This window comes from Vigna angularis, chromosome 7, assembly GCF_016808095.1.
Source record: "Vigna angularis cultivar LongXiaoDou No.4 chromosome 7, ASM1680809v1, whole genome shotgun sequence".
Classification (NCBI taxonomy): Eukaryota; Viridiplantae; Streptophyta; class Magnoliopsida; order Fabales; family Fabaceae; genus Vigna; species Vigna angularis.
In genome coordinates, this window is record NC_068976.1 from 4,811,520 (window position 1) to 4,821,533 (window position 10,014).

Sequence of the window (10,014 nt, forward strand, 5' to 3'; positions counted from 1 at the left end):
TAACCATGACTCTGATACCATGTTAGAAGTGGACTTTAAGCCTAACTCAACCCCACAAAACAAGCTTGTAGGGTGAGGTTTGCATCCACTTATAAACTATGAATTGACCTTATATCTAGTTGATGTGGGACTTCCAACGTATAGATCCAAAGGTTACAATGCCTATAATCGCTTCTATTTGAATGGTAGCATCATGAAAAAAACAATCAATTATTTTTTAAAGTTTCTTGAGATCCATCCTTGTTGTAATTGATTTGACCATAAATAAATTGAAATTAAAAGTGATCGTCAATATTATTTTGAGTAAAAGTATTATTTTTCATCAAATATTAATTATTTCTAACAATATCCTGCAAAAGAATGACATGTGCATGTTACATTTGCGTAAGTGGAAATAAATATTCCTCAAGCTTTTGGTGAAGATTTAATGACTAGAGTTTTAGGTTTTGCTTAAAAAAGAAAGGATTCAATAGAAGCGACCGACAGCGGATGAATGTCTCGTGCAAAACTTTTCTTGCAATCATATATATCAAGATTATAGCTTTTTTGGAACAACTACTATTTGTTAGTGTGAGAATATTTGTGTTTTATATAGGATGTGTGGTCAGAATATTACTGTGAGGATATTTGGGTTTAATACTCTATTCACTCAAAATTATCTTTAATTAATGATGAATAATCTGAAACTTGATTGCATCTATATTTCATTATTTTCAAATAAATGCTATACTTCAAATAAATTTTGGTTATCATTGTTTTTTATTTATTTGATTTAATAGTGACAGCATATTTATTCATACAACACTCGTAACACTCGTAATATAGGCATTGTACGTTTTTTAATCTATTTATGACTATATATAAAAATATACACTTATTTAATGTTTTTTTTAATTACTAATTTTTAAATTTAAATAACTATTCATAATAGTAATTACTTTTTCAAATTTAAATAATGATTCATAATATTTTTTATTTCAATAACTAAAATTTATTTTACCTATAATATATATATTTTTATTTTTAAAATTTAAATAATTTATAAATATTTAAAAATATATAAACACAAAGCAATAACATGTGTTTAAGCTAGTATAATATAATAAAATTTAAAAACTAGTTTTGCTTATCTGTCCTTCATCGTTTACCTATAGACTAATATAAGTTACATAAATATACCTCCTATTAACAATATATTAACCATTTGACACCTTTTCTGTTAGTGCTTTTATTGTTTGCTACCAGACCATCTCGGACCCCGTTCAACAAAATAAAATAGCTTAAATATTTATAAATATATATATATATATATATATATATATATATATATTATTTTTTCAAAATTTCATGGAATATTTTTCTTTATTTTTTCTTTTTCCTTGGTGGATGATGCCTCGATCTATATCCCTTTGTCGTTTCATTCCGTTCCTTCTTCCATCCTCCTTGGTGTTCCTTTATAACTTCTGCCGAACAGATCGTGTTTCCCGGCGACTATTCTAGAACCTTCATGAATCTTCCCACGGCGACGGCGCTCTCCCTCTTTATGGCCTTACAAAGTCCTCTAAAGCACAATCCCCCTCACCATGACTGAACTCCGAAGCGGAAGAAACTGGGCAACGTTCCATGATCCAAACCCAAACCCAAACCCAAACCCAAACCCGAACACAAAAGCCCGCCAGAGAAGAACGAGAAGAACTGCTGTCAACACCGGGAGGTACAATCGCAACACACTCGCGCGTTGTAGAATCGGTAACCGTGAATTAGGAGAGAAGGAGCAACAACAGCAACCCGCGCCTCTGCTTAGGGTTTCGGAAGAAGATAAAGAGAAAGAGATGGATGACGAGTTCGATAGCGGCGGTGGCCGGAGCCCCGACAAGGCTGCGCCTGCCGAAGACGAAGGAAGCACTGCTCCCATTCCCGAGAGGGTATGGTTTTATTATATTTTTCGTTTTTTGTTATTAAATGTTGGAAGTGGAATCTTGTTATTTATTTTTGAAAGAAATTTGGCAACAGGTACAGGTAGGTGGTTCTCCGTTGTACAAATTAGACAGAAAGCTTGGGAAGGGAGGGTTTGGACAAGTTTACGTAGGTAGGCGAGTTGGGGCTGGTGCCGGAGCGTTAGAGGTACGTGCAGATAAGTGGTAGTAAGACCGTGTTTGACTTTGATTATTTGGGTTTTTTATGATTCACAGTGTGGTTTGTGGTATAATTGCAGGTAGCTTTGAAGTTTGAACATAGAAGCAGTAAGGGGTGCAATTATGGACCTCCATATGAGTGGCAAGTTTACAAGTGAGTTACCCTTTCTTACACAAACGTTTCAATCAATATTTTATCTACTGTTTGATTTTGTCGCCATCCTTCATACTTGGCAAATTGCGGATAATGTGGCTTATGGGGTCACGTCCAAAAGCCAAGGCCTTAGTAAATGATCTGAATCGCGATTTTTGCTACGTCAAGGTTTTTGGCGGTGTCTGCAACTGTAATTGTAGCCATATCAGCTGCATTTGTTTGTAACCTCTCACAATATCAAGAAACACAGTGAAACTGCAACTTAAAATTTTGCCAGAAAACTTTGACACTGGCTGAAATCGCTGCTACCATTTTCTAAAACCTTATTTCAAATGTTCCATGGTATTGTAATTCACACTCACTTTGTTTCTGTTTTTTTTTTCTTTATAGTGTATTGGGTGGTAGTCATGGTGTTCCACGTGTTCATTACAAGGGACGGCAAGGTGATTACTATGTTATGGTATGTGTGCTAAAATAAAACCTTTGACGGAAGTTTTTCTACTGTGTTCTCTCACCGAATGCTTTTGGAACTTGACGTCGCATTTGTTGCATTGCAGGTCATGGATATGCTTGGCCCTAGTCTGTGGGATGTCTGGAATAACAACTCAAACACGTAAGTATTTGAGTTTGGAATGTCATGAAAGGGAATGTGTTATTTTGTTAATATTATGGAGAATATTGCGTAGATAACTCCGTTTTATCTTTTTCTGGCTTTAGAATGTCTGCGGAAATGGTGGCATGTATAGCAATTGAGGCCATCTCCATATTAGAGAAGATGCATTCTAAAGGGTCACTCTCTCTCTCTCTCTGTGTGTCTTTTCTATTCTGCTTATGATATATATCTGAAGTTTCTTAATTAAGCTGAACGGATCCGATTTGAATTTTATTTTTGTATGTTTCCATTGTTTTTTGTTACAACACACCTAGATAAATATTTAATGTTATCTCTAACTTAAATGACATCGTATCATCAATTTATACAAATTTTAAGCAACTTGTACTGCACAAAAGGTAGTATTTTATATTTTTAAAATATAGGATTTTGGTGGAAGAGAGCGAGCTGGTATGGTTGCCATTTGTGACTGGTTGGTCACTAGTTTGAACCCAGAAACAGTCTTTTGCATATGCATGGGGAACAATAATTCTCCCCTGTACCTTTATGATGTGAGGAGCCTTCCTTCACTAGTACATCAGTAATAGAATTTTTGGGGAAAAGGAGTGAAATGTGAAAAGTGGTCCACTAGTAGGAATTTTATAAGATTTGTATGGCATGGGATGTAATTGACTTGTGGTAGATAGAAACCTCTAGCACACATCAATATGTCTGTATTGTGAATAATGACATCATGTTGCTGTCATTTTTCAGGTATGTGCACGGTGATGTAAAACCTGAGAATTTTTTGCTTGGCACCCCTGGAACTGCTGATGAGAAAAAGCTTTTCCTAGTTGATCTTGGATTAGGTAAATATTCCACCTTATTATTGAAGTTGTGATGCTATCACTCATTGAATATATCTTAATTTCTCATAACACGTCCATACACTCTGCCCTCTTTTATTGTGCAGCAACCCGTTGGCGTGATAGTTCAACTGGCTTTCATGTTGAGTATGATCAACGTCCTGATGTATTTAGGTGAATTATTTGTGTTTCTTTTGCTAAATACTTTCTTAGCAATGTCCAGACTGTTTGATGAGTATAACATATTATTGCCACAGAGGAACAGTTCGATATGCTAGTGTGCATGCTCATCTGGGTAGAACAGGAAGCAGGAGAGATGATTTGGAATCTCTTGCTTACACATTGATTTTCCTTCTTCGTGGCCGGCTACCTTGGCAAGGATACCAGGTTCTATATGCTTCAAATATAGTCATTTGGTGTTAATAATAATTAAAATTTTCCATTCTAATAAAATTTAGTTCCAGGGAGAAAATAAAGGATTTCTTGTGTGCAAGAAAAAGATGGCAACCTCACCAGAAGCTTTGTGTTGTGTCTGTCCTCCCCCATTCCGGCAGTTTGTGGAATACGTAGTGAATTTGAAGTTTGATGAAGAACCAAATTATGCTAAGTATATATCACTTTTTGATGGAATTGTTGGACCGAATCCAGATATCAGACCCATAAATACCGAAGGTGCACAAAAGGTATTAAATCCTCTATTGCTTTAATGTATACGGTTTACTATATGTAGATAAGGGATGACTCCTGTGGATATTTATTTGATTTGTGCTTTGAAGCTTATAAATCTGGTTGGACATAAGAGAGGACGATTAACTGTGGAAGAAGATGATGATGAACAACCAAAGAAGAGAGTAAGAATGGGAATGCCAGCAATGCAATGGATTAGTGTGTACAATGCCCGCCGACCAATGAAGCAAAGGTTTTCTCCTGAATACAAATAAATAAGTAATTTCAGCAATGTAAAAGTTGTCAGATTTCACTGCCTTTATTTTTTGAAACAGGTACCATTACAATGTTGCTGATGTGCGGCTGTCCCAACACATTGAAAAGGGATATGAGGATGGGTTATTTATCAGCAGTGTAGCTTGTTGTTCTAACCTATGGGCACTTATTATGGATGCTGGCACTGGTTTCACTGCTCAAGTTCATGAACTCTCACCCCACTTCCTTCATAAGGTAGGGACATGATTTATTTTAAGATTGTTAGAATTGGTGACATTGTATTTGTTAGTAATGTTATGTTGGTGAATTAATATAGGTTTTTTTTTTGGTAGGAATGGATTATGGAACAGTGGGAAAATAATTATTACATTAGTGCAATAGCAGGCTCTAACAATGGGAGCTCATTGGTTGTAATGTCTAAAGGTAAGTCGTTTTTGGTCTGTTCTTTAGGCATCGAGTATTTTAGTGACAATAGTTTACTTGATTGTTTTGAGGAACTGTTTGCATAAATTAGGGAGTAGTATTGTGTTTGGATTGTTGTCTCATGTCTGTTGATGGTTTGTTTTGTTATTTTCAGGGACCCAATACATGCAGCAATCCTATAAAGTTAGCGAGTCATTTCCATTTAAGTGGATCAATAAAAAATGGAGAGAAGGATTTTCTGTCACTGCTATGGCTACTGCTGGGAGTAGATGGGCAATTGTAATGTCCCGTGGTGCTGGATATTCAGACCAGGTTTTACAGTTATTTTTAAGCATTTTTTGACTAAGTTGTATTAAACAGTATGTGATATGAAATTTTCTCTTTCTAAATTTAATTCCAGGTTGTGGAACTTGATTTCCTGTATCCTAGTGAAGGCATTCATCGCAGGTGGGACAATGGTTACCGCATCACTTCAACTGCTGCCACCTGGGACCAAGCTGCTTTTGTTCTTAGTGTCCCAAGAAGAAAACCGGCTGATGAAACTCAAGAGACACTCCGCACATCTGCCTTTCCTAGTAGTCACGTCAAGGTAAATACTACTGCTTCTGAGTTTACTGAATTTGATCCATTTCTGGTCTGAAATGCTTACATTCGACATATCATTTATGCAGGAAAAATGGTCAAAAAATCTCTATATTGCATCAATATGCCATGGGAGAACAGTTTCATGAACTGAGAAGTTTTGAGACTTCAGCTGACTTTTGACTTTTTGCATCAAAGTTCCAGTTCTTAGATGTGCCATTTTGGAATCTGGAATCATATCTGATGAGTTCGGTGAACAAAGCTATTCAGCATTGATGTATGCTAAACCTTTCTTTATGGACGCCATCACTTATCATATGATACCTGTGCTCTGTATATGAACTGTATTAAAATGCTTATGAGCAACGTCAGATTTTGTTCATTGGGATGAGTCTTCTGATAAAAGGATTGTAGAGATTTGAACAGTAATTACTATGTTGAAGGCGTTGTGTGCAGGTTAGGTTTTAGTTTATTGATGGCATTTTGGCCAATGTCCAACTTTGATTTGCCAGTGGGAACTGGACATTTTTAGCTGTGCAGCCTTGTATTTAGACCACTTTTCTTTTTTCCTCTTGACTTTAAGCTACTTCTGGGCTCTTGGATGCCTGACTTTGACTTTGACATAAGATGGAAAATGGTGATAACTTTAGCTGCTGCATATGACTCTTTGAATCTTTATAATCACTGTTTATATTTATGTAGTTCTTTTATATGTCAAATGTATTTAATTTTATATTCAGTTACATACAGCTGGATTCTTGACAGAGCACAATGCTTCATTTTCCTCTGTAGCCTGCCCTCCTAGTGGTAAAAGGTGTTTGTTGCTCTGCTGTAGTCTGAGTGACTTATAACTTTTTTTAAATTTTTTTACGTGTTCATATGATTTAATGTGAACAACATTCAACTAATTGAAACAAAATGGTTACTTCAGTTTCAAAATTTGCTAGTGTTATGCTTAACTCAATGTCTTTTTTGTTCTGGATCTTGTATAGTGTGAATACTGATTCTTTAAATTTTTAACTGTTGATATTTTTGGAAGATCAAGATGTGTACATGTATTAATTTTATAGCATATGATTGTTTTTCAAGAGAGGAGCCATGTGAGATGTGGCTCACTTTCTAGGAGTTGTTGCAATTGATAGCCATCTATTTGTTGCTTATATGGGTGCTAATTTTTTTTAATTGTTTCTACCATCATGCATGGCGGAATACAATCTTGATTCTGATGAGCAGTTGGCTATCGGGGCAGCTCAGCTGTTGTGATACAGTTAAAGGGTTGTTGTTACAATTATTGACTTTTATATCTCCTGACACTTCTGGAGCATCTGGAGCAGGTATTTGTTTCTGCAGCTACTGTTATCAAATGTCTGATATTTTGTGCTGCTGAAACGTTTGCGTACTTTGATCTAGATATGCCTTTATATCGACGGTATGTTTGATTTGGCCTGATGGCACGAGACTTCAGTTCCTGGCATTTTGGTGGTAATTATTTTCTTGCAGTTGCATGCCTCGTTACTAGTTAGTTGATTTCCATGTCTTCTCCTTGATCAAAACTGAAGTTCTTTATGTACTTAATTTTCAAGGGATGTAGTAACGTGCAGATTTGTATTTGTTTGTTCATACTGCCACTATGATTCTGGAGAGCCCCACACCCTTAAGAAGTGGTGAAGCAGTTGATGGTACTGGAGCATTTGGAACTATTTCCTGTATGTGATTCTTTCCTTAAATAGTTGAACCTTTGGTAGGTAGCAGCGTGGGTAGGGCTTTAGTTGAATATGAAGCAAACTCTTTTTTAGTGATATTTAACTTGTCAAAAAGCTACCGTATTTTGAATTTCAAATCAATATCAGCTCTTTTCAATCCCTTGTCAGGTTTAATATTTTGACTTGTGGGTCAATTGTTTCAATATTTCATTTCATTTGTGCTTCCATGACACTGATGAAATTATGCATGAAGCCACGGAAGGCAACTCTGAAGCAATGCAGCTGTGAGCTTATGGTGGTGATGAAAGTTACAGAAAGGATCAAATGAATTTACTTGTAGATGAACGGCATCGTTGATGAATAAATTAATTTCTTTGCCGGTGTTCATCCATATTCTTCCTTGATTAATCAAATTAATTTCTTAAAGGCAGGCAATCACTTTTAATCTTCGTACATGGTAATAGGTTAAATGTTACTTCAAATATATATTGAATTGGTTATTTTTGGCGTTGTTTGTCATAGGTTTGACTTTGTTTTTGGTTATATTGGATATCTCTTTTCTAAAATCCCTTTAATATCAATTTTTATTATTTAATTTCTTTTCAACAAATAATTTCAATTTTTTTTCTTTACACCTCTTTTTAATATATATATATATATATATATATATGTATATATGCATTTATGTATTTGTTGAAATGTTTTCTTTTACATATTTTAATTTTAAAATGTTAAATTAGTTATTTTTCAAAAAAAAATGTTTTATATAATTTAGTTGATTTTTAAAATTTTTATAACAACTTATAATAATCATAGTAACTTCTATTATAATAATATAATTAAATATAGGCAACATAATAATAAATCTAAAAGGAATTGTATTATTAAAATATTATTCTTTATAAATCACCAAATACAAATTTTCTAATCTGTCAATTTTCTAAAATTTGAAGATAATACTTTTTTGTAAATATCAAATTTGTTCTTTATTCTAAATTTTGACGAATTGAAATTTGTTTTATACATTTTCTGATTTAAACTTTTATATATTTTGATTAAATTATAAAAATGAATAGATAATAGTTTTTTAATTTAATTATATTAATTTATTTTTCGATTTGTGGTAATATTTTAAGTTATTTATATTTTTTTATATGGTTCTGTTTTAGTGTAAAAAATATGTTTGACACGAATGTATTATAATTTTGAAGAAAGACTAGTTTTAATTTTATCAATTAAAAATATATTTAATTTTAAATTAAATAACTTAAGGATTTAAGAACATATTTAAGTCTAAATTAAATAACTTTGGCCAAAAGTAGTGACTCTACCCTTTATCTCAAATTTTCTAAGCCCTTCCATTTACCTCCCTTTAATGATCAATGCATAAAATAAGTAAAAAAAAAATGTCAAATTAATTTTGTTCAAAACCTACCTTCATGATAACTGATATCAATACATGTTCTCAAAGAGAATGGAGAGCGAAGATGGAACGACAGCAATGATGTGGTACAATAACAGATGACATTATAGTTTTTTTTTTCTCTTAGTTTCATGGTGCAACTAATAATAAGGAGGAAGTAGGAAGAGAAAGGCTTTTGAAAACATACTAGGAAGGGAAGATATGTTAGATTAGCAGTCCATTAAAATGTTTGTAGCATATTTATGTACATGTAATGTCCACCATTCTCTCTACTATGATAATATATTTCGATGAGCATGGTAGGCACTCTTTTAACAAAGTTCATCTTTCATCTGATCGTAGTTGGAAAATAGAAAATTGATCTTCCACTATAACTTCTGTTTTCGAGAACATGGAGAAAGGAGCATATCTATTAATAAAATAAGATAAATTATGAAAATGTTTAAAAGTTGTAACGAAGTTAGTATCAAATACTTGTAAATAGGTATTCCTAGAGTCCATAGATCGTGTAAATTATATAGTACTCTCTTTTGCCTTGCACCTTTTGTTATAGGGGAAGTCGTATTTGCTTATACAACTTTAGTTACATGTGCTTTATTTTATTTTATAATGAAGTCGTGGTTTTTATTTTAAAAATACTACTAAAATAATATTATATTTTTACTTTCTATAATTTTAATCAATTCAATTCAATATAATTATTTATATCATAGAATGAATAATTGTAAAATTTCATAGAATAAGACTAAAATAAATTTCTTTTAAGATATTTATATATATTTCTTTTAAGATTTTAATTAATTTAATTGAATATATTTATTTATATTAATAGAAAAAATAATTGAAAAACTTATTAGAATAAGATTAAATTAAATAATTTATTATAATATAATATTATATCATTATTACTAGAATGATTTTAATTATAACAAAAAAAATTCCTCTAAATGAAACCGTGTGTTAGACATAGCAACTCTACATAAAAATAATAGAGTTGAAGTTGTGTTATCTCATACGAATTCAATTATAGCAAAAAAAAACCTGAAGTCATGCCACCTATATGACAAATTCATTGGAAAAAAAATTAACTTGAAGTCTTGCTGGCTCAAATGACTTCATATAGGACAAAATTGACTTTCACGTCTAAGATAAAGTCATACTACATGAAACGATTTTACACTTAGTTCACCCAAT

The 10,014-nt window shown here is 32.8% G+C and overlaps 1 protein-coding gene across 13 annotated transcripts; it reads left to right on the forward strand.

Annotated features, from left to right (window-relative positions):
• Nucleotides 1–1,369: 1,369 nt before the first annotated feature.
• LOC108338310 (casein kinase 1-like protein HD16) lies at nt 1,370–7,784 on the forward strand. Of its 13 annotated transcripts, none has more exons than XR_008250751.1 (20): nt 1,370–1,925; nt 2,014–2,124; nt 2,216–2,289; nt 2,680–2,749; nt 2,847–2,902; nt 3,007–3,078; nt 3,656–3,750; nt 3,855–3,921; nt 4,005–4,134; nt 4,212–4,430; nt 4,524–4,666; nt 4,749–4,923; nt 5,022–5,112; nt 5,267–5,424; nt 5,513–5,701; nt 5,784–5,971; nt 6,435–6,508; nt 6,928–7,028; nt 7,105–7,176; nt 7,278–7,784. XR_008250751.1 is itself a non-coding variant. In XM_017575108.2 (16 exons), the coding sequence occupies exons 1-16, from the start codon at nt 1,584–1,586 to the stop codon at nt 5,841–5,843; spliced, it is 2,052 nt and encodes a 683-aa protein (XP_017430597.1). In that variant the 5' UTR covers nt 1,370–1,583; the 3' UTR covers nt 5,844–6,352. The 13 variants fall into 13 exon arrangements, 1 of the variants encoding a protein (XP_017430597.1); XR_001833028.2 differs by lacking the exon at nt 6,435–6,508 and having other exon boundaries at nt 7,278–7,400; nt 7,566–7,784; XR_001833027.2 differs by lacking the exon at nt 6,435–6,508 and having other exon boundaries at nt 7,278–7,400; nt 7,651–7,784.
• Nucleotides 7,785–10,014: the final 2,230 nt, after the last annotated feature.

What these genes read in the sequence shown, in the direction of transcription:
- LOC108338310 (XM_017575108.2), top strand. Translation starts at nt 1,584, where the DNA reads ATGACTGAACTCCGAAGCGGAAGAAACTGGGCAACGTTCCATGATCCA. An exon ending in AAGGTGATTACTATGTTATG is followed by an intron (nt 2,750 to 2,846) that starts GTATGTGTGCTA and finishes GTTGCATTGCAG; the next exon opens with GTCATGGATATGCTTGGCCC. An exon ending in CACCCCACTTCCTTCATAAG is followed by an intron (nt 4,924 to 5,021) that starts GTAGGGACATGA and finishes TTTTTTTGGTAG; the next exon opens with GAATGGATTATGGAACAGTG.